Source organism: Meriones unguiculatus, chromosome X (assembly GCF_030254825.1).
Source record: "Meriones unguiculatus strain TT.TT164.6M chromosome X, Bangor_MerUng_6.1, whole genome shotgun sequence".
Classification (NCBI taxonomy): Eukaryota; Metazoa; Chordata; class Mammalia; order Rodentia; family Muridae; genus Meriones; species Meriones unguiculatus.
Window position 1 is genome coordinate 65,260,894 of NC_083369.1, and position 25,695 is coordinate 65,286,588.

Sequence of the window (25,695 nt, forward strand, 5' to 3'; positions counted from 1 at the left end):
CTTCGTGAGACTGAAACCCCTTAGAAAAGGACTGCTCCAGAAAGTCCACTTTTTGTCAGAATCCATGCAGCTGACTGGGTCAGTTCTCGGTTAAAGCCAATCATGGTTTATCCCCTTGAGGAGTCTACAGTTCAAGGAGATAAGCAAAGAAAGACATTACAAATGTTTTATGGAACAAATAGATACCGATAAAAACAGATGAGGCTGTTTTTATTGATGCACACTGGAACAAGTCAAAGGAGAATTTCCAGAGTTTGTGACAGGAGTTAGATGAGGTCAGTTGGGAAGGAAGTGAGAAAATTCTTGGTATTATGAATAGCATGTGCAAATGCACAGGGGCAGGGGAGACCATGTCCTCTCAAGACACTAGAATGCTAGAAGTAACAAGAGATAAACTCAGAGAGGCAGAAAGCAGATGGGATAAGAATGGCCATCATGGCACATGAGGAACCTAAGCTTCATTTAGAGAGATGTAAAGAAATGTTGGAGGGCTCAAAACAGTTGCAACATGGAATGTTGACTGGGGCAAAAGACAGCTATATAACTTAATAACATTTCCTACGTTTTCAAAACCTTTTACTTTGAAGCAAATTTGGGTTTCTAGAAAAGGTGTCATAGTACCTCTGTGATTGTCTGCATACTTCGCACTGAGTTCACTGTAATGTTACCACAAAATAACATTGAAGACATTGGCATTTGGGTAATACTCTTTGCTACTGCCCTAACTTAGATTTCATCAGCATTTTCTCTAGTGTATTTTTTTCTGTTTAACAATCCAGTTCCAGATTTTTTTCTACATGTATTTGTTGTGTCTTTGTCTCTTCCAAACTGTGATAAATCTTCATTCTTTCCCTGTCTTTCATGGTTTAGCTATACTTCATAAGGACTGACCAGTTGTATATCTCACACTTGTCTGGAATTTGACATGCCACTGCCTCAGCCTCCAAGAACTAGGATCGTAGAATGACTTTCAACTAGAACTGGGGTTATCCTTTGTTTTTGTTGTTGCTTTGTTCATGAACAGTACACCTCAAAAGTGATGTACCCGTCTTAGTACAAAGCAGCACAAAGGTGATGCAGTTATCTAACTGCAGCGTGTCATGGGTACATAATGTAGATGTGTCTTGTTATAGGTAATTAACCTTGATCCCTTAGTTAAGGTGATGTTACCAAGAATTTCAACTTATAAACTTACTAGTTTTCCATTTGTAACTACTAAGCATCTTGAAAGCTGACACTTTGAGAATATGCAACTATCTTGTTACCTCAAAACTTTCATACACTGATTTCATTCTCCACTGATGGATTCTTACCTAACACTCATAGGTTTCAATGGAAGACAGGCATGAAAAATCTGTGACATGTTACAGGAAAAGATTGACATCACAGAGAACCATGATCAGCACTGAAGTACTTGGTGGGATGAATCTCAGAGGATCAGATATGGTGGAAGTAGCACAGACTAGAAAATTGACATAGGTCTGAAAGCACCTGTCTTATGTCCAAGTTTGCAAAATGACCAGCTTCCTGGGTGAGGGTATTTCTTTCACATTCTTAAAGCTGTCTGGCTCCAAGCCTTACCTTCATATAACAGACTAGCTCTTTGTAGACTAGCAGACTGTGAACACAGTCTTCTGGCAAATCATAGCAGCCTAGGTTGGCCTGCTAATATGGAACACAGTGGGTCTTTAGTGCCCTTTTCTCACTTTCTGCTTACCTTTGGCAGGCAAATCCATCATGCAGAAAGGAGCACCCCGGACAATTACTTCTTGCATTATGATGGCAAAGCTATAGACATCTCCTGCAAATGAACCTAACCTGATGCCCCCAGGGGCTCTTAACAGTTCAGGGGCCGTCCACAGCAGCTCTGCAAAGGAAGAATTATCTAATAAATGCAAGGAGGATTAACTGACATCTGCAATGTCCTAAAAGGCTCTAAGGGTGTTGTTTTATTAAGTGCCTTATATTTTAATTAGACAGACTCTCATGTTAGTACCCTCTCAGGGTCTGAATCTATTACTTTAAAGGATCACACACACACACACACACACACACACAGAGAGAGAGAGAGAGAGAGAGAGAGACAGAGACAGAGACAGAGACAGAGAGAGAGAAAGAGAGAGACAGAGACAGAGAGAGACAGAGAGAGAGAGAAAGAAAGAAACCATTACTCTCTCTACCCCCACAACCGTGCAGCAAGAGACAGTATAGAGGAGTGGGGAAGGTCAGGACACCAGCAGTAGAGGCACTATCTGTAGCTTGTTTTCTCGCTCTCCTGAGCCTGCCAGTAGCAGTTGGCAGGTTTCCATGGAAAGGCACAGGCACTGCTAGACTGGTTGCCATGGATTTGCAGCTCGCTAAGATCTATAAGTGTCTGGTAATTTGACTGTGCCAGGGCTCAGGGATTTACAACTTGCTTTCTCCAGGTCTTCTCTGAAAGGATTAGAATGTCCTCGGGCCTCCTGTGTTTTTTGAAGAGCAAAAGAGGTAGAGCAGCTACTCTCTGGTTCTTCAAACACTTACTGAGTATTTACTATGTGCCAGGCAATGTGCTATGTGGAAAAATGGTGCCAAACATGAATCAAATATTCAGGCTGCATAAGAAACATTCACAGACAGGAAGACAAGACAGCCATGTGCTTCTCTTGTTACAATACAAGAGGCCTAGTGATGAGGACCACTATATTGTACAAGAAAATGAATCTATTAAAAAAAATTGAGTAATGGCTATGTTCTCCTGAATTTCAGACCCTACACAGGGTTAACATTTATCTCTGCCTTCATAGTTTCTAGCATTCAGAACATTAGACCATTTAGTAGCAGACATCTTAACACATAAAGAAATTGACTTTTATAATATTTACGGGAAAGTCAAAAGAGGAGTTGGTTTTTTGTGGTTTTCGTTGTTGTTGGGCTATATAAAATTTACTATTTCTGTGAGTTAAAAAATCATTGAATATAATATGTAATATTATCAGATTTAAACTAACAAGCATCTGAGATAGATAAATGAATCCAGGAAGGCTTCCTGGAAAAGCTAAATCTCAAATGTGCTCATTAAGAAGGTCAAGGGTACAGCTTCTGGAACAGAGAGGTGAGGCCTTTTCAGGAAGAAAGAACAGTATGTGCAAAAGAACAAGAGGCAAAAAGGAGCAAATTGCAGGTGGTGGGAAGGTGGTAAGCAGATTAGAGAATGGCTCTGTTAGGGAATAATGAGAAAGGAGAAATGGGCTTGATGAAGTGGGGGTGGGGAGGGTGGCTAGAAGAATGAGGGCCCTAACAGCCAAATGAAGGCATTTGGAGTGAATACAAAAGGCAGTAGGAGTGCAGAAGCTGAAGAGGGATTTGATGAAAACTCTGTTTGGGAAGGTTAATCTGAGAACCTGCCCAAGCTGGATGCAAGGAGAAAGGCTGGAGTTAGGACAATCAGCTAGGAACAGCAGAGCCTGCACTGAGGTGAAAGGGACCTCATGGGGGTGCAGTGTGGCAGCAGAGCCAACAAACAAATATAATGGGGCAGGGAAGGGGCCTACAATAGAAAAGGAAGTGACAGGGTCAAGCACCTCCTCCCTGGGCTTTGTGAAGGAGGAATTGGCATAAACCTGTTGATGTCCAGGCTGGAAAGCTAAAATATGCTTGGTAACAGGTACAGAAGCTAGGGGCAGGGTTAGGACTGTTGATGGCTAATTTTTTTATCATCATCACGTTTAATGTAGGAGAATTAGAAGGGAGACAAGAGGACAAGTTCTTATGAAGCAAGAGGATGAATAGAAAACACATTTTTGTTAGTAAAAATCCAGGAAAGAGAAATGCAGCCTTATTTTTAGACAACCATGATGAAAAGGCTAGAACATAAAGACTGAGGTCTTTTTCATATGCCCATCTTCTCACTTTGTCTTTCAAGTATCTGTTTCCCAGTAACATGCACATAATGAGAGGACCGGGTCTGACCTTCCCCCAAAAGTCATCAGTCCCAGGAACTAGGTCATAGGTCACCAATTCCAGGAACAAGGCCATAAAATTCCCTACCCAAGGAACAGCCTGAGGATAACCACAAGAATGGGAAGGTATCTTATCTCAGGATGGGGCAACTGTGATGGAAAGCCCACTAACCTTATAGTAGAACTTTTGTGGCACAAAAAATACCTAACATTCCTGAGGTCTACAGATAGCTTGCTCAATGTTAGTTTTATTAGTCAGCCAATCACTTTGTAACAAGCTTACCCTTGCTGAGTGTCATCCAATCATGTAACTGCTAAGCTGGGAAGTCCAGGTTCTTGCCCAAACCCCAATAAAAACCCTACAGTGCAGCTGCTCTGGGCTCTCCACTCTGATCACATTACATTGGTGACGGTGGAGAAGCAGAGCTTACACCCAAATAAAGCTCTTTGTTCTTGCATATGTGGTCCAGCTCCTGGTGATCTTTGGGGTCCCTAAGATCTGGGCATAACAATCTGACTTTCCACCCAATACTGAGTCTCTGCTCATAAGAGAGGTTCATGCATGGCAGTGGTTTTGCTCTTATGCCTCCCTCCATAGAAAGACTGATAGTTACAAAAATAATGAAATGACTGTGAAATTTCAAGCAGAGGAGGTTGAGGGAAAAGAAACAGGGTGGATATTTGAAAGCAAAAACAAAGAGTAGTCCTTGTTCCTGGTGTGCAATCCCAGCAAATTTAAAAGCACAAGAAGGAAAAACAAGCAAACTGTCTGGTAAAAAGCTGGTGATTAAATACAATCATTACCAAATAGTACTTCCAGAAAGCACTGGTATCTATGTTGGTAATGGCTAAAATGAGCTTGTATCTGGACTATACTCAGACAATAGAGCCTAGATAGTAATGAATAGTCATCCCTGTCTTCCAACCCATCCCTACCTCCTCAGGTCTACTCCAGAACTATGTAATAGGCACTTGCGACCCTTAGACATGGACTGTCAGAAAGACTAGAAATAATTATTTTAGCTTCTTTTGTATCAGCTGCAGCCACTACTTTTTTACTCTGAGCTTGTTGTATTGGTAAAGTCAATTTTTTAAGAACCATGATGATATAAAATTTTAAAAAAATACAGGACTGGAAGTCAAGAGACCTGGGTTTATAAATCCCAGCTTGACCAAACCATAATCACCATGGTAAGGAAAAGACAACTGAGGAAAGTATTACTAACAAAGGACAAATACACAATGAATTTGGGGACCTTAAAGATCTTGAAGAAAGGAACTTAGCTGGGCAGAAGGTGTCATAGGAAACCACTTGATGCAGCAGTACTTAAGCTGAGTCCTAAAGAAGAACTGAGCTATACATGGATAAATGCTTATGACACTGAAAGTGGCAGAGTATCCCAGGCAGAAAGCACAGTACATGTGAAAGTGCTGGAAGGAAGAGAGAGCTTGACATACATAAACAGACTGAAGGAGTTCAGCAGGGATGGAGCACAGAGATAGAGAAAAAGTGGTTAAGTCCAGACCAAGTAAGACCCATATGTCATGAATGAAATTTGAACTTTACCCTAAAGACAATGGGAACCCATTCAGTGAGGGGCTCCTATAACAAAATCAGATTTGTAGTCTAGAAAGTTCCCTGTGGCTGCAGTATGTGAAGAATAGTCTGCAGTTTAGAAAGTGAAGTAAAATAAGAGAACCAAGATACAGACAGACAGACACTCACACACACACACACACACACACAGAGGCATATACACCAACATAGACACAGCCACCCACAAACTGAAGATATCCTTTCCCCACTTTAAGATCAAATGTCCCTATGGTTGAAAGTTTTGCCAGTCTGTGAATTAAATGCAAATTAAATGAAACTCTGGAAAAGTATCAGGTTTTATCTTTTCTATATGTCTAATTTTTATAGAATGTTAAGTACCTGCCATCTCTGCACCTATTATCTCAACACCCTATTGTAAAGCAAGGCAAATGAAAAACTAGGCATTCAAATTAGAATTAGACAAGTAATTATCACACAGCTATGTCAGGGACAGGGAAAGAGAGGAAGCGAGAGAGGGGAAATATCATGGCTGTCACTATGATTTTCAAGAATTCCAACTCCTCCAAATCATGAATGGACAGAGAAAGAGAAAATTAGCGTTTGTTGACTGGGTGAAGACTTGAAATCAATTGCTGTGAAGTCGGTGTATCGTTCTCTGTAAATGGGAGAGTTAGACTAGATGGATTCCTACAGTTTAGTGTAGCATGCATTTGGGGAAGTGAAGGTGATTCCTTCAATGACCAGCTCTCTATCTGGACATGTGGCTCTCTGATTTTTATGTTCTTGCCTCCCATGTAGTAAAGTCAGCATATTTAAAACTTGTAAGGCCACCATTTTCTACAGCCCTGCCTTTGGAGGATTGTCTGTTCTCCCACACCTTAGATTTCTCTTTTAGTTTTGATGAGTTATGATTCTGCCAGGCTTTCCTTAGTGGTGTTACTGGTGCACTAGACAGAAGACAAAAACATAAAATTTATGCCACAACCATGCCTGCTTACTTACAAGTCTGTCACTCTATCTGAAGCCATATATACAACCCTTAGAGCACTGATTTGTTGGGGGCTGCCTCCTTGCTTCTTTCTCTCTGAAAGACACAGTGCTGATATGCTCTAGTGACATCCCATTCTAGAATACACTTTGTGGGGGTCCAGCTTCTAATTTACTTTCCATTCCATCTGACAACTATTTGTTGAGTGCCTACTATGTGCCTAGCTCTCAGCAAGATTCTCCAGGGACTGCTAGATTGTCTAAACAATACAGCCTAATCCTGCCTCAGCATGGACTGAGCATTATTGCAATGGCTTTGTTTGGAAGTAAAGGCTGTGCTGAGTTTACATGCAGACTTCATTCAAGTCCCTTGGCTTGAAAATGAGGCTGGATTTTCAACAAAAGTGAGGAGTTGAAAACACTAAGGCTTTAATTCAATGCATAGTTTCATTTGAACCTTGGAATTGCCTTGTGTACATCCGAGGATACAATTCATTGCTTACCTTCTTCAGAAGGTTCATCTTCAGAGAGTCTCAGCATTTTTAAAATGTCATTAAAGCCATAATCTGTCACTTTTAGCACAAAACGCCCATCTACCACACAGTTCCGAGACTTCAGCCTCCCATGAATAAATTTTCTGTGGTGTAAATATTTCATTCCCTGAAGATGATATAACAAATTTATTTAGGCACTCATTTAACTATTTTATGCTTTAAGAGCTAATTTCTCAAGTTGTTAATGGCATGGGAGGTTATGATCCATTATTCAGCCCCTTTTTTCTAATTCACAAGCAAAATAAACCTTTGACAATATGTTTAGGTCAATTCTAGCTCTAAAATGTTTGGCTTTAATTAAGAATTATTTCTTGTGTTTATTGAGAATTATGTGCTCCTGGGAGATCTATTGACATTTCAAGCACATTATGGATCCATTTGCATGACATTTCTGGGAAACTGGAGATTTTTTTTTTCTCAACAGATCTAATGCAACTCTCAATTCATTATCAATAGAAGTAGAAACTTGGTGTGGCTTTGAAGGTTGGCAATTTAACAGGAGCTATAAAAAATTAAACATGTATACTGTAGAGGTTCTAATTCTTCAGAAAAAAGCATGTATTCTTGCATATATGTTAACAAACAGAGCAAGAAGAATACACACTGCAGCTTTGATTTTATATAGTGTATAACTGGAAATAAACTAAATAATCAGTAAGGGAGTAACTAGATTTATCATACAATCTCATCCTTGAATATTCTGCAATACTTACAAAAAACAGTGTTGACTACTATGTACTGATATTGATATAACTATAAATCAAATAATGAGTACAAAATAGTGAGTTGGCAAGTTATGTGATAGCATGTGTTTTAAATAAAATTATGACATATGTAAATAAATATGAAACATTTCAAGTCATTTCCAAATTTTTCACAGTAGCTAACTTAAGGTAGAGGTAGTGAAAGAAGAGGGTTGGATAAATGTCAACATTTTTCCAACATACATTTATAGCACTGGATTTTAAATGTTAATTTAATCTACTACTTTAAATAAAAGAATAGTTAAATGAAGAAGTTAGGTATTTCTGGTCTCTAGGGATGCTTGAGATCCTTTACACAAAAGTCAAATGTGATGTACAAGAACTCTCTATCAGATGGGCTTAATCCTTATACACAGAATTTGTACATATTTTAGTACAGTCATCGCAGAAGTATTGATACGAAGTGCCCGTTTTAATTAACTATCTCTGCTTTGAGCCTGATAACCCATTGTATTAACATGCTTTCCATTTTGTTCTCTAAGGAAAACTATAGTCTCCAGTACTTGCAAGCCAAGTCTACAATGGCCAGGATTTTTCACAGGTTAGCTAGTACTTGAACATCAGTCATCACAAGCCTGAAGAAGATTATTATTTAGAGGCCTCTCCTTGGCTGGGTTTTGCTTACAGTGTGAGTAGAAAAAGCAATAGAATAGCAATCAGAATATCTGCATTTCTATTAGTTATGATAATGTTAACCATCACCGCATTCTATTAACAGCTCTGCCACTTAATAGTCAGTTGAGAAATACATATTTAAAAGTTACAATGTTTGCTAGATATTGCAAAACAGAGACTGCCTGATGTGGCCTCTCTGAGCCTCTGGGTGAGGGGGTTAATCATGGCCATCTTACAAAATGGGAATGGGATAACATCTTCACCTTCCATGCCTCCTTGAAACTGTTTAAGTCATTACTCAAAGCTCAAGGCTGTGATTAATTTGTATGTGGCTCAATAAGTAATAGATTATTCAGACCAACTACATGAAAAACACATACACAGAGCTTTATAGCATCTTACAGAGTTCATTGGCTCTACAGAAGCTCATCTATGGAGCTTTCCATAAATTTACATTGACACATACAATGGAGGTGCTGCCTTATATAATCACTGGACATTTGTCTTTCCAGGGGCGAAGTTTCACGTCTACATAGACATGCAAAATCTCATCATGTAATTCTAGACTGTGACATCTATTTTAGAAAATGAAGGCCAGCAGCTGGTTTTAAACAGTGCAAAATATTCTAGGAATGAGTGCTTCCCCATCTCCACAAAGCAGAGAAGTAGAATATGGTTAAACGCAGAAGAGAGCTTGATGGTAAACAGGAAGGGAATCTGGCCCTCAGACTAAGAGGAAACATGGACAAATATTTTCTGTATCAATAGATAATACATATAAACAAAAGGGCAGTGAGAAGGTGGGAAGTCAGAGTGTGGGAGATAAGGTAGAGGAGTTAAATTATCACAACCCACAGGAAAGAAAACATCTCAAAATCCTACATTTCTAACCTTAGAAAGTAGAACAGAATCAAAAGCCAAAATCTTTATAAATTTTAAATCTATAAGGAAAAACCAACACTCCTGTTAGTCTTGCCATTCACCTTTTTTAAAAGATTTTTTAATTTATATATTATTTATTTATTATTTTTATTTATTACAATTTATTGCCATTCACCTTAATGAGGTCCAGCAGCAGTGATGATTTGAACATCCAATCGAGTTTTATATCATCATTTGTCAGTATGTCTTCTAGGCTCCTTCGCGAACAAAATTCTGACACAATGGCAAACATCCCTGAATCAAAGAAGAAGCCCAACAAAGGGTTGACATTCTCATGCCGCAGGTCTTTCATCTGCAAAGAAGACACAGAGACCAATCACACCTGTCTTGCTTCACTTATTGGCTATTGACTGTACTACACAAAAAGTACAAGAATAAGGATGTGCAAAATGAAGGGCAATGTTTCTATACAAACTGTAAAAAATTAAATAAATTGTATGAGAAAACATTAAATACAATGCAATCACTTGTCCCAGAAGAGCTCATACTCGGTTAAAGTATTAAAACTGTGATCTGAAAAATATATTTCATCAAATAATGTGTTTTTAAAGAGACCATGAGATGTTGAGTGAGCTCTCAGAGGTTAAATATCTCATCCAGACAGGCAGTAAGGAAGGCAGGTATCAAAGGAAGCATTCCAAAGAATTGACAACTAGAATGTATTGAAGAAGATAAAAGTTGACTAATGGACATGATGGAGGGGCAAAATACTTCTGAGATTAGGAAACTACAACAGGTTTAGTCTTCACAAACTACAGTGCAATGGGAAGAATATGAAATATCAAGCTAGAGTAATAAACAAGAGCAACAAGCCATGGACTGAATATCATAATTTCAGTGTTATATGTGTCATATAATTTCATAGAGAACCCTGGTAAGGAATTTAACTATACTCTATTAATATTTGAATTAAACAGATGTAAGAGAGGAAAAAGTACCCCTCCATAATCATTCTCTGACTCATAGATGTGTTTCAGAATGGACAGTGATGCTATACATGAATACATGAGATTTGAGGAAGATGTAGTGGCAGGTTTGGGGGTATATCATCCACATTCTGTTTACTGTTTATTATTCATTCCCTATATAGCTGCTATACATGTTAGCTAACAATTTACAGTGACTACCATCTCAAGAAAATTGTCTTATAGCCTAGAGCCACCTTACTAAGAGGCTAGGTCCCACTCATAAACCTCAGGCAAAGAGTCAATGAGGAAAGCACACAAGTTCAGCCTCAAGATGAGACCATGTAGTTTACTTTGCGCTTCAGCATGTCCTCCGTGAGATCATAGTATCTCTAGCCTCCAGGTGAAATTGAACAATTACTTATCTTGTACCTCTGTTCTACCTTGATTCTTTTGTTGTTATATAATTTGAGTATGGATTTCCATCTTAGGCTCAGGTTTTAGACAATCTACCAATGTAAATTAGAAATCAGTCTTCACTGTGGAGAAAAATCAATAATTTCACAGCAAAATAAGGCATCCATAAACATCAAGTTGGAACTACACCGTATCTCCTTCTCCCCCACCACCCCTCAAGGTAGGATTTCTTTTTGTAACAGCCCTAGCTGCCCAGGAACAAGCTCTGTAGGTCAGGGTACCTTAACCTCAGAGATCTGCCTGGCCTGCCGCTGTCTCCCAAGTCTGGGATTAAAGATGTGTGCTACTACTGCCTGACTGCTTGGAACTTCTTCAGAGTGTTATGTTCTTGTAGTTTAGATTTCAGGAAATAGGTATGGTCTGAGATCAGATGGATGGGAATGTAAATGTTTAAATGGCAGTTAAAGTCAATGAGCACATGAGAATACCTAAGGAAAGTATGTAGAAAAAAAAGGAAAACAATGTAAGTACTTACAGGATAGAAAAATAAAGAAGAGCCTACATAAAAAAGAACATAAAATCGAGGCCAAAGAAATAAAGGAAGTTCTATTTAAATGAATATCATTAGCACTATAAGATATAATTTATGAAAATAAGCTAAATATCAGAGAAGTCAGGTACATGAACATGAAGAAAATGTTGGTTAAATTGGCCATTACATTTATTAACTATAGAACAGTACCATGAAAACATGTTTACACAGAAATACACACACATACATATGTCCATGAGTTGAATCTCTGCATCTGCTCATTATGCTAATTTACAGATCAATATTTGAAAAAATTGCCTTTATGCTGAACATCTACATAGCTTTTTCTTGTTACTCCCAAAACAATATGACACTTGAAATTTACATTGTAACAGGCATTACAAATAATCAACACATAAAGTATGTAGTAGGGTGTTCATAATTTGGGTGTAAGGTAGTATTCTGTTTTATGTAAGAGATTTGAGTATTCATGTATTTTAGCATCTAAAGGGTTCCTGAAACCAGTCCTCTGAATATAATCAGTAAAACTTTGTGGCCATATATAATTATGTATATGTGAGTGTTCACACACTCATGTACACATAGGGTTAGAATAGTAGCAGCTGTGAGTGACTAGAAACAGGTTAGATCTTAGATGTATATTGGAGCTACAAATGAAATGTCATGATGTGGGAAGTGAATAAAAAGAAGTCAAAGATTATCATATAGAATTTGGAGAATATGGCAGCCTATTCTCTGGTATGGATTATACTCTAAGACCTTTAACAAGATAGTTTGAGCCAAAAAATACGTTAATCCTTATGGGAATGAGAACCATTGAGTATTACATTAACCTACTAAGCATAATAGCCTGGTACCCATGACAATTATTAGTCTGCTTCATCCTAAACCAAGTAAGGAAGACATGAAAACTCAGATTGCATATAACAATTTAAGCACCTTCTTCGAACATTTCATCCTCTGATGAATCAAGCAACCAAAATTATTATACTCTGGAACTGTGTTCCAGAAATAATAAAAACTGATTGGGAAAATAACAAGTCACATTCCCTAGCTTCTACTGAAGCTAAGTATAGCAATACAAATGAAGTCTAAGCAATGGAATAGAAGAGAAGGGATATTTTCCATTTCTAGGTTAAGGCTTTTAAGAAGCAAATACACTCACTCTCCCTTGCATATTATTTTTCCAATCCAGTGAATAAAATATACATATTTATAAAGTCATAAGACATTGCAGAGCCTTAAGATGGCTATAACCTGGGTTAGTGAACCATCATTTTGAAGAAGGGTAACTTGCCAATCAAGAATACCCATATTTTGTTGTTGTTTGAGAGAGAAATATTTTTTTAATTTTTTATAATTTTTAAACTTTTATTAATTACACTTTATTCACATTGTATTCTCCCATAAGCCCCTCCCTCCTCCCCTGCTAATCCAACCTTTCCTCCCCCTTCTTCACGCATGCCCCTCCCCAAATCCACTGATAGGGGAGGTCCTCCACTCCTTCCTTCTGATCTTAGTCTATCAGATCTCATCAGGAGTGGCTGCATTGTAATCTTCTGTGGCCTGGTAAGGCTGTTCTGCCCTCAGGGAGAAGTGATCAAAGAGCAGGCCAATCAGTTTATGTCAAAGGCAGTCCCTCTTCCCATTACTATGTAACCCACTTGGACACTGAACTGCCATGGGCTCTATCTGTGCAGGGGTTCTAGGTCAACTCCATGCCTGGTACTTGGTTGGAGTATGAGTCTCTGGAAAGACCCCTGTGTTCAAATTTTTTGGTTCTGTTGCTCTCCTTTTGGAGCTCCTGTCCTCTCCAGGTCTTACTATTTCTTATTTCCTTCATAAGATTCCATGCACTCTGCCCAACAATTGGCCATAAGTCTCAGCATCTGCTTTGATAGTCTGCAGGGCAGACACTTTCAGAGGCCCTCTGTGGCAGGTTCCTAACTTGTTTCCTGTTTTCTTCTTCTTCAGATGTCCATCCTCTTTGCCTTTAGGGATGGGGCATTTGAGCATTTTAGTCAGGGTCCTCCCTCTTGATTAGTTTTAGATGTAGAGATTTTAGTAGGTTTATCCTATATTATATGTCTATATGAGTGAGTATATACCATGTGTGTCTTTCTGCTTCTGGGATAGCTCACTCAGGATGATCTTTTCCAGTTCCCACCATTTCCCTGCAAATTTCATGATTTCCTTCTTTTTATTGCTGAGTAATATTCCATTGTGTAGATATACCACAATTTCTGTATCCATTCTTCAGTGGAGGGGTATCTGGGTTGTTTCCATCTTCTAGCTAATACAAATAAAGCTGCTACAAACATGGTTGAGCAAATGTACTTGGTGTATACTTGAGCATATTTTGGATATATGCCTAGCAGTGATATAGTTGGATCTTGAGGCAACACTATTCCTAATTGTCTGAGAAAGTGCCAGATTGATTTCCAAAAGTGATTGTACAAGTTTACATTCCCACCAGCAGTGGAGGAGGGTTCCCCTTTCTCCACAACCTGTCCAGCATGTGTTGTCACTTGAGTTTTTTAACTTGACCATTCTGATGGGTGTAAGGTGAAATCTCAGGGTCATTTTGATTTGCATTTCCCTGATGGCTAATGAGGTTGAGCATTTCTTTAAGTGCTTCTCTGCCATTCGATATTCCTCTATTGAGAAATCTCTGTTTAGCTCTGTTCCCCATTTTTAAATTGGATTACTTGGTTTGTTGCTTTTCAGCTTCTTTAGTTCTTTATATATGCTGGATATTAGCCCTCTGTCAGATAGAGTGTTGGTGAAGATTCTTTCCCAATCTGTAGGCAGTCGTTTTGTTTTGATGACAGTGTCCTTTGCTTTACAGAAGCTTTTCAGCTTCATGAGATCCCATTTATTGATTGTTGCTCTTAGAGCCTGTGCTGTTGGTGTTCTGTTCAGGAAATTGTCCCTTGTACCAATGAGTTCTAGGGTCTTCCCCACTTTTTCTTCTAACCGATTTAATGTGTCTGGTTTTATGTTGAGTTCTTTGATCCACTTGGACTTCAGTTTTGTGCAGGGTAATAAGTATGGATCTATTTGCATTTTTCTGCATGTTGACATCCAGTTGGACCAACACTACTTCTTGAAGATGTTATCTTTTTTCCATTGTATGGTTTTGGCATCTTTGTCAAAGATCAGGTGTCCATAAGTGTGTGGGTTTATTTCTGGGTCTTCTGTTCAGTCCCATTGATCCACCATTCTGTTTCTATGCCAGTACCATGCAGTTTTTATTACTGTTGCTCTATAGTGCAGCTTAAAATCAGGGATGGAGATACCTCCAGAAGATCTTTTATTGTAGAGGATTGTTTTAACAATTCTGGGTTTCTTGTCATTCCATATGAAATTGAGAATTTTTCTTTCAAGGTCTGTAAAGAATTGTGTTCTAATTTGATAAGAATTGCATTGAATCTATGGATTGCTTTTGGACAGAGAAATATTTTCTGCAGTATTTCCTATGTAGCTGATGGCTCAGGCTTCATGTGGGTAAGGGGAGCAGGAGTTGTCTCTGACATGGACACTGTTGCTTGCTTTCTGATAACTGCCTTCTGTGGGGGCTGCCTTGCCTGTCCTCAGTGGAAGAAGATGCAATCAATCTGGACATGACTTCATGTGCCAGAGTATATTGGTGGGGAGGCTCCCCTTTTCTGTGGAGTAGGGAAGGGGGGATTGGTGAAGAAGGAGGGTGGGTGAGACCAGGAGGAGAGAAGGTAGGGGGCTACTATTGGGATGTAAAGTGAACTAAAAAATCAAAGATAAAAAAATCTAAAATTTGGGAGTGTGTATACTCAGTAAAACCCAATAAATAAACAATGTAAATGCTAAAAAGAATTTTTTTGCAGTTTTTAAAATACTAAATGTTCTCAGTGTAATGGCATACACTTTTTTTTTAACTTTTATTATTCTTTTTAGTTACAATTTGTTAACTCTGTGTCCCAGCTGTATCCCGCTCCCTCATTCCCTCCCCCTCCCCAACTCCCTCCCTGGTCTCCTCCCTGCCCCTTTCCAAGTCCACTGATAGGGGAGGACCTCCTCCCCTTTCATTTGACCCTGTTTTATCAGGTATCTTCAAGGCTGGCTGCAAAGTCCTCCTCTGTGGCCTAACAGGACTGCTCCTCCCCGGGGGGGAGGGGGGAGGTCAAAGAGCCTGCCCTTGAGATCCTGTTAGAAATAGTCCTTGTTCCCCTTACTTTGGAAAACTACTTGGTTACTGAGCTACCACGGGCCACATCCGAGCAGAAGTTCTAGGTTATATCCATAGATGGTCCTTGGTTGAGTGTCAGTCTCAGAAAAGACCCTGTGCCCGGATATATTTGGTACTTGTAGAGCTCTTATCCTTTCCATATCATACTAACTCTCCTTCTTTCATATGATTCCCTGCACTCTGCTGAGGGTTTGGTTATGAGTCTTAGTGTCTGCTTTGAAACACTGCTACACCTTTAATCTCACCACTCAGGAAACAAGGCAGATACATCTTTGTGAATTCAAGGCTACCTTGGCTGCAAAGCAAGATCCAGGCCAGCTGGGGTTACATAATATAAACCTGTCTTAAAAAACAAAACATATAAAAAGATTAGAGTTATAGCTGAATAATTGACCATATACATGTTTTGCTGGGATCAGTCCCCAGCACCAAACAACATTAAATATTTAGGATAATACTGGCATATTTCAGAACTACATCTCTGCCTGAACTTTACAACCATTCACCTTCAGTTGTAACCATGAGAGAAGATCCTGTTTTGAAAGTATATAGATAACTACATGCATTCATATCCTACGCAGATCTTGAATAATACGGACAGGAAGTTTGGAGCATTTTAACAAGCTGAGCATTTACTAGGTAGGCATATACTTCTCCTCTACTATAATGTTTCCTTAGCTGTCTACCATCAAAATTTCAAGGGTTGAGCATGTCTTGTATCAGGATATTTGTTATTTACCCTTCTGACATAAAACCTTTAAGGATTCAACTACCATAGATACCTGCTTCTGAGTCAAATCTAAACTATATAAGCTTAAATAATTCTTTGGTCAATTAAAAATGGTTCTGAAATATGAAAACCTCAGATTTAATCCCACCTACTTTTTCCAATACCAGATTTTATTAAATTATCCATTAATTCATATTGCAGCAAAAAGATTTCTCTACCTCCATTGGCTAACTGACTACAAGTCTGTATCTAGCACATTATTTTGTTTTGTTCATTGTATAAACTATTGTTCATATAACTGTACTACCCTATCTATTTCTCATCCAGAAGTCAATAGTCATATAGAATATATTATTTAAGTACTGGAAATAGAATTTTTCAGGATTTTCTCTTTTATTTTATTTTTTTAATTCTGTGTGTTTACATGTGTGTGTACCGGCACGTGCTTGTATGTGCATGCATGTATACGTTAATGCAGGTATTCCCAGAGACATTGAGTTTGAGCTCCTGAAGCTTGAGCTTCAGGTAGTTGTTGGAAATAAAATTGGATCCTATATAGAGTTAATAAAATGTAACTAATAATAACAAACAATAAAAAAGTAAAAAAAAAAAAGAAATGAAGGAGGGGGCTACAGCTGGGATACAAAGTAAATAAACTGTAATTAATATTAAAAAATAAAAATTTAATTAAAAAAGAAAATGTAAAAAATAAAATTCTAATTAAATTCAAAAATTTGGATCCTGGTGGAAGAGTGAGACATGCTCTTAACTTTTTGACCGTCTCTCCAGCCAGAATTCCATACTAGAATTTTGTTGATGTTGTTTTGGATTTTTTGAGATAGGGTTTCTCTGTGTAGCCTTGACTGTCCTGGACTTGTTTTGTAGACCAGGCTGGCCTTGAACTCATAGAGATCTGCCTGCCAATGCCTTCCAGGTGCTGGATTACAGGCATGTGCTACTGTGCCTGGCTCTTATACTTGAAACTTTATGATCTAATATTGTCAACCAATATATTGCAATAGCCAGAGGACTTTTTGAACTTTTTGAAGAGTATATATTTCTTTTTTTTATTTTTGCATACATATGTGTGTAAAAATGTATGACACATATGTGTGTTCCCATGAAAGCCAGGATAAAGTGGCAGTTCCCCAAACTAGAGTAACAGATGATTGTGAGCCACCCAACACAGGAACTAGGAACTGAATTAAGGTCCTCTGGAAAAAAAAAAAAAAAAACATTGCTCTGAAATGCCATCTCTTCATCCCTGACTTTCAAAATTTTATACCACTTTATGTTCCCACATCTTTCTATAAGTGTTGGGACTACTAGGAAAAAATAGACATTATTAAAAATGGTAAATGTGTTGATAAATATAAAATAATGTATTTTGTTTAATTTCATATATATATATGAACATTGAAAGCAAAAACTGGCCCTGCATTTTGTGGTTCATGATATACATGAAGATAATATACATTCAAGCAGTAAAGCAAAGAATGTGGACAAGCTAAAAAGGGCAATGTGTCTACAAATTTCTCATATTTTAGTAAAAGTGATATAATATTAACTTTGTATTGTGACAAGTTCAAAATGCATTCAGGACTTTCTAGAAGAATTTATTAAAAAATTCGATGGCATATACCTAAAGTGCAAATACAAAAAGCAAACTGAAGTCCCTCCACATAATTTTAGCCCAAAGGAAGGCAAAAAATGAGCAAAAATAAAACAGAGAATTGGTACCTCAACATACTGAAGACTACTGTTAATAAGTAGGAGTTACAGAATGGCAAGGGGGGCAAAAAAATTCCAAATGTATACTGCCTGAAAAAAATGATTATTAAATTAAAAAAACTAGATTGAAAGTACAAGGATTAAAAATAGAATAACAATATCAAATCAGAAATCCAGAGTGGCTATATTATTATTGAATAAAATATAACTCAAGAAAATAACTACTACCAGAGCTAAAAATGAATGCTTCATAATGATGAAAAGTATGATCGTGCTATCATAAGTGTACATGCGTACTTGTGTTCTGAAGCTGACTTATACTAGATCCAAGGAAGTAAAGTAGTTTACAAACAACTCTGTGTTTGGTGATATTACATAGGTAGTTTTAAAAAAAAGAAAAAAACATTCATTATGAAAGTATGTACAAAACTATAATGAGAAATTATTCAAAATTGAGTATTTTTTCCACAATACTGAAAAGCATTTACTAAAACATTAACATGTATGCCCTTAACATTAGAGCATTAAAGTATACAAAGAAAAAAAAAAACATGGAATTATACAATAGGGAAATTTTAAAAGTAAATGAAAAATATATTCGCAAGAATTTGGTAAGGATATATAATATAAAAAAAATTTCTATCAGTAAATCTTTCTTATTAACATTGTTGCCCTAAAGAGGGCACCGGATCTCGTTATATAGTTGGGAACCATGATGTGGCTGCTGGAAATTGAACTCAGGACTTCTGGAAGAGTAACCAGTGCTCTTAACTGCTGAGCTATCTCTCCAGCCCCCTATAGGATTACTTTTTAAGGATGGTATGCAATGAGCAAGTGGAATTTATCCCAGTTATGCTAAGGTTTATTCAATATTTATTTTCAGGCAATACAACTTCCTATATTAACAGAATAAAGGTATAAGCAGCAACCATTTCCAAATATAGAAGAAATGTTTTGAAAAACAACATGATAAAAACTTCATAGACAATCAGAAATAGAAGTATATATATATATATATATATATATATATATATATATATATGACCAACAGATAACGTTGGACTGTGTTAAATCCTTTTCTTTTTGAATTGGAAATTTGGCAAAAATGTTGACCCTCTCTAACTAAGTAGAAAAACCTATGCATGTGTAATGATTAAAAATAAAACAATATAAATAATGGAGGAGAAGGAAAGGCTCTTTCTTATAATAAGTGTCAACGAGAAAGTACAGAAAGTGTTAGTATTATAAAATTACCAATTAGTAAACAAAACAGTGAATAAGAGTGGGTTGTAAAAATTCAATAAGACAAAGCAGAAGCAGAAAGACTCACACGGTATATATGCCCACTTATAAGTGGATATTAGACATATAATATAGGATAAACATACTAAAATATGCACAACCAAATAAGCTAAGCAAGAAGGAGGCTCTGGATAAGATGATCAATCCTCACTCAGAAAGACAAACGGGATGGACATTGGAAGAAGGAGAAAACAGGAAACAGGATAGGAGCCTACAACAGAAGGACTCTGAAAGACTCTGCCCAGCAGTGTATCAAAGCAGATGCTGAGACTCAACCAAACTTTGCACAGAGTGTAGGGAAGCTTAGGAAAGAAGGAGTAGATAGTAAGACCTGGAGAGGACAGGAGCTCCACAAGGAGAGCAACAGAACCAAATATTCTGGGCCCAGAGGTCTTTTCTGAGACTGATACTCCAACCAAGGACCATGCATAGGTATAACCTAGATAACCTAGAACTCCTGCTCAGATGTAGCCCATGGCAGCTCAGTATCCAAGTGGGTTTTCCTAGTAAGGGGAACAGGGACTGTCTCTCACATGAACTCAGTGGCTAGATCTTTGACCACCTCCTACTGATGGGGGAGCAGCCTTGCCAGGCCACAGAGGAGTACAATGCAACCAGTCCTGATGACACCTGATAGACTAGTGTCAGGTGAAAGGTGAGGAGGACCTCCCCTATCAGTGGACTTGGAGAGGAGCATGGGAGGAGATGAGGGAGGGAGGGTGGGATTGGAAGGGAATAAGAGAGGGGGCTACAGCTGGATACAAATGAATAAACTGTAATTAATATAAAAATAAGAAATTAATTAAAAATTCAATAGGACCCAAGCATGGTGTCTCACACTTTTAATTTCAGTTCCTATAAGGCTAAGGCAGGATGATTATTATGATTTGAGGGCCTGCCTGTAATACAAAGTGAGTTACAGGTCAGCCTGGGTTACAGGGTAAGATCTTATCTCAAAAAGGGGAGCAAACTATTCCCATATATTCAAATTGTATAAATATTAAGTACTAATTATTATAAGGATAAGTAACTCTTAGTGAGGAAGATATGTAGCTCAGCAATGTACTCAAAGGTAACATCATAAGCAGTAAGATTGTTGACATTATGTGCCTTCTGAATAAAGTGCACAAAAAAAGACAACATCACTCCTGAAGTTATCTGCCTAACTTATAATGCATAATGCAAACCATGTAAATATAAGGCAAACCCAGGTGGAGGGTCAGTCTAGGAATAACTGACCAGAATTCTTCAAAAGTATTGGGTGACAGGTTCAAGCTAAAGAAGCTCCTTCTTTGATTCAGATTCAGCAACTTCCATTTTCATTGACTTTACTATTGCATCACAGGATCATATCCATATAGTAATAACAACTCTGTGCTTGCACTGGGTTTCTAAGACTGCCTCCCACCTAGTACTGGTTTGAATAAGAATGCATAGAAATGAGAGTTTCTCATACCATTTCAAACACATCACTGGCAATCGATTTGATGGACTTAATGTCTCCAAAATCTCCAGATGGGAACTTTTTCAGCCACACCCAGTCACCCTGGAAAGAAAGGGGAGAGAATACCAATTAGACTTTGTTGTCAGCAGCTAGAGTAATGTCTACACATAAAAGACTTAAAGTAAAATTCCCAATACAAGCAGACTTTTTTTTCTCCTTCCCCACCCTCTATTCCATAGAAACTCAGTATTTTGGATTGAAGTGAACTCATAGAAAGAAGCTAACATTAGAAGTTTCAAAGCATTCAAGGAAGGAAAACAACCTGTGGGTATACAAATCCCAAGAAATGCAAGGATACCACTCTGAACTGTCTTCTTTAACTGCAGAAAGCCCTAGGTCATTTCACTTATTCATAGCTAAGTGATATAGCACAGAGTTGCTTCCATTAATGGTGATGGATGGTGATTGCAATTCCCACTGCTTTGAGGCATCTGTAGTGGGAAATGCAAGGCTGGAGACAGAGTGCCACAATGTTTGCAGCATTTATCTTGATTCACTTTTTTTTTCTAGTGTGACAGGCCATGGAGTAGAGATAGAGGCTCTCTCACACGTTAACCTTAAACTTACTGATTTAAATGTAGATTAAATTTTTTTTTTTTATTTTGAAAGATCCAAGACGGCGGCACCGAGAGAGCAATGATGAACAGGACAGCAGTGCCTGCACAATGACCAACCCACTGAACTATGAGCCCTAAAACACCAGCGATTTTCCTTCCCAGGCGAGAGGAAAACCCACAGTGTGGGAAGCAATGAGGTCCATTCTCGGGTCATCCAGCTAAACCACAGAAGAGTTCCCCTGTCCCAGCAGGCACTCAATCTCCAGCCCAGAGCCACATACCTGCATGCTCTTATCACCATACTAGACTGAACTGTCAGTCCCAAAACAACAGAGACTGGGTTTTCTAGACAATTGAAAAACCCACAGCCAAGGAAGAAATTGGGACCAAACAACATCAGATCATGCAGACACCTGGAAAAGGTCCAGAGCTCCAGGTCCTGGGCTCTAGCAGGCACTCAACCTCTAGCCCAGAGACACATGCCTGTACACAAGACTCACCATCCCAGAAAGGACTGTGGGCCCAAAACACCAGAGAATAAGTTTCCCTGTCTAGAAGAAACCTCTGGGTGAAGGAAATACCAGGTCTTACCTCAGGGCACCCAGGAGAAACCACTTCTCACCCCCTTACCTGCCACCATCACAAAAAGATCCCAGGCAAAGTTCCTGGGTTCCTGCAGGTGCCCAGTCACCAGTGCTGAGCCACTCTCCTGTGCCTGTGTGATCTACTCACCATCCCAAACTGAACTGTGGATCCCAAAACACCCCAGAATGGTTCTCCCTGTTGGGATGAAACACCACAGTGGGGGAACATCGGGTTCGAATGCAGGACACCAAGCTAATCCCCGAAAAGTTCATGGGTTCCCACAGGATCAGGGCTTTAGCCACCAGCCACACACCTGTTTGCTATGCTCACCTGCCACTGATTACTGCTTGGGTACTAGAGCACAGAGTTCCAACCTCAGACCTACAGAAGCCTGGGACCTAAGGCACCAGCCCCCAGACACTGCTCCAAGGTGCAACCTGTCTCCCTGGATAAACTGACCAAAATGCAGGGTTCCTGGGTTCTACAAGAGGGCTGCACCTAGCAAACACAGTGTATGAGCAGCAGCAGCAGCTCACTAAAGTCAGAGTAAGAAACCTAGTGTCAGAAAAGCTGTCTCCAAGACTTCTCCTGGTGAGAGGAGAGCCCCTTTGACTACCAATGACACCAGTTACCCAACAGGACCACATACCTGAGGTGAGCTGTGGTAATTCTTTGAGAAGCATCAGCCATCCAGTGACCATACCCAAGAAGCTGAGGAGGCCTTTTTCAGGAACAACCATGTTCCTGTCAAGGGGATTCTCCCCACCATAAGATTCTAGCAGGCACCAAAAACTAACAGCTAACACCTGAGACAGCCAGATGGGTAGAGGTCAGCGTACAAGCACAACCAACAAAAGCCAAAGCAATATGGCGTTTCTAGAATACAGTTATCCAGGGGCAAGTAGCCCTGGACACCCTAACAAAAGTGAAAATTTAGAAGATGACCTTATATTTATTCATATAAAAAGTATGACAGAGGCAACAAATATCATGCAGACTGTAAGAGAACACAAATATCAGCCCAGGCTACTACACGAAGCAAAACTTTCAGTCCTCATAGATGAAGAAAACAAGATATTAAATGACAAAAACAAATTTAAACAACACCTACCCACAAATCCAGCGTTACAGAAGATTCTAGAAGGAAAAATACAACCGAAGAAATCTAACTACAGTCAGGAAAGCACAAGAAATAACTAACCTCACTACAGCAAAAGTAAAAGTAGCCAAGCGTACAAACACACTACCACAACCAAAAGCAAAATCAAAGGATCTAACAACCACTGGTCATTAATCTCTCTCAACATCAATGAGCTCAACTCTCCAATAAAAAGACACATACTAAAAGAATGGATACATAAACAAGACTCAACAATCTGTTGAATACAAGAAACACACCTAAGTGACAAAATAGACATTACCTGAGAGTAAAGGGCTGGAAGACATCTTTCCAAGAAAACAGACCCAAAAAGCAAGCTGGAGTAGCCATTGTAATATCTCATAAAATAGACTTTCAACCAAAATTCATCAAAAGAGATGGGAAAGGTCACTTCATACTCATCAAAGGAAATTTCCACCAAGAAGACATCACAATTCTGAACATCTGTGCCCTAAATAAAAGGACACCCTCATTTGGAAAGAAATATTAATAAAAGTTAAATCACACATAGATCCCCATATATTAATAGTGGGAGACTTCAACACCACACTTTCAACAAAGAGACAGTTCAATAAAACAGAAAGTAAACAAAGAAACAATGACCCTACCAGATGTCATATAGAATCTATCACCCAAACACAAAACAATATACCTTCTACTCAGCACCTCATGGAACAGTATCCAAAATAAACCATATATTTGGTCACAGGGCAAGCCTCAACAGATACAAGAAGATTGAAATAATCCCTTGTATCCTATTAGACTACCATGCAATAAAGCCGGACCTCAACAACAACGAAATAGCAAAAAGCCTACACACTCATGGAAACTGAACAACTCACTACTCAGTGACATCTGGGTCAGGGAAGAAAGAAAGAAATTAAAGACTTTCTAGAATTCAATGAAAATGAAGGTACAACATACCCAAACTTATGGGACACAATGAAAATAATGCTAAGAGAAAAGTTCATAGCACTAAATCCTTTTGTAAAGAAATTTGAAATATCTCTTACAAGCAATTTAATGGCTCACTCTAAATCCCTAGAAAAAAAGAGAAACAGACACATTCAAGAGGAGTGCACAGCTAGAATTAACCAAACTCAGGCCTTAAATCAATAAACTAGAACCAAAGAGAACAATTTAAAGAATCAATGAAACCAATAACTGGTTCTTTGACAAACTCAATAAGATAGACAAACCCTTAGCCTAACTAACTAAAAGGCAGAGAGAAACAATCAAAAACACCAAATTCAGAAAGGAAAAGGGGCAGGGGGAGGGACATAACAACAGACACTGAGGAAATCCAAAGAATCATTAGGTCTTACTTCAAAAGGCTATATGCAATAAAATTTGAAAATCTAAATGAAATGTAAAATTTTCTTGATTTAGTTCTACTTACCAAAGATGAATCAAGGCCAAGTAAATAAATTAAATAGTCCTATATCCCCTAAGGAAAGAGAAGCTATCATCAAAATTCTCCCATCCCTAAAAAAGCCCAGGGCCAGACAGATTCAGCACAGAATTCTACCAGACCTTCAAAGAAGAGCTAACACCAATACTTTTCAAACTATTCCACAAAATAGAAACAGAAAGAATATTACCAAACTCATTATACGAAGGCACAGTCCCCTTTATACCTAAACCTCACAAAGACCCAACAGAGAAAGAGAATTTCAGGCCAATCTCCCTATGAACACTGATGCAAAAATACTCAACAAAATACTTGCAAACATAATCTAAGAACACATCAAAGATATCATCCAGTATGACCAAGTAGGCTTCATCCCAGGGATGCAGAGTGGTTCAATATACGGAAATTCATCAATGTAATCTACCATATAAACAAACTGAAAGAAAAAAACTACATGATCATCTCCTTAGGTGCTGAAAAAGCATTTGATAAAATCCAACATATTCTTCATGTTTAAAGTCCTGGCGAGATCAGGGATACAAGGCACTTACCTGAACATAGTAAAGACAATAAACAGCAAGTTTATAACCAACATTAAACTAAATGGAGAGAAACTTAAAGCAATCCCACTGAAATCAGGGACAAGGCAAGGCTGCCCTCTCTCTACATATCTCCTCAACATAGTTCTTGAAGTCCTTGATAGAGCAATAAGACAATTGAAGGCGATCAAGGGGATTCAAATAGGAAAAAAAGTCAAAGTATCACTATTTGCAGATGATATAGTATACATGAGTGACCGCCAAAATTCTACCAAGTAACTCCTAGAGTGATAACCACCTTCAGCAAAGTATCTGGATACAAAATTAACTAATATATATATATATATATCAGTAGCCCTCCTATATACAAAAGAAAAATGGGCTGAGAAAGCTATTAGGGAAAAAACACCCTTCACAATAGCCACAAGAAACAAAAAGAATCTTGGTGCAACTCTAATCGAGCAAGTCAAATACTTGTATGAAAAAAAAATTCAATTCTCTGAAGAAAGAAATAGAAGAAAATATCAGTAGATGGAAAGATCTTCCATGCCAATGGCTGGGCAGGATTAACATAGTAAACATGACTATCTTACCAAAGGCAATCTACAGATTCAATGCAATGCCCATCAAATTACCAACACAATTCTTTACAGAACTTGAAAAAAAATTCTCAACTTCATTTGGAATAACAAAAAACCCAGAATTGCTAAAACAAT

The 25,695-nt window shown here is 38.3% G+C and overlaps 1 protein-coding gene across 1 annotated transcript in view; it reads right to left on the reverse strand.

Annotated features, from left to right (window-relative positions):
• The window catches only part of Gucy2f (guanylate cyclase 2F, retinal), a 131,515-nt gene that overhangs the window by 32,809 nt on the left and 73,011 nt on the right, over positions 1-25,695 (reverse strand). The window contains exons 7-10 of the mRNA XM_060374654.1: positions 20,681-20,770; positions 9,477-9,653; positions 6,990-7,146; positions 1,718-1,867 (exon numbers count right to left, since the gene is read on the reverse strand). Coding sequence (XP_060230637.1) covers positions 1,718-1,867; positions 6,990-7,146; positions 9,477-9,653; positions 20,681-20,770 — 574 coding nt within the window. The remainder of the gene's footprint in view (positions 1-1,717; positions 1,868-6,989; positions 7,147-9,476; positions 9,654-20,680; positions 20,771-25,695) is intronic.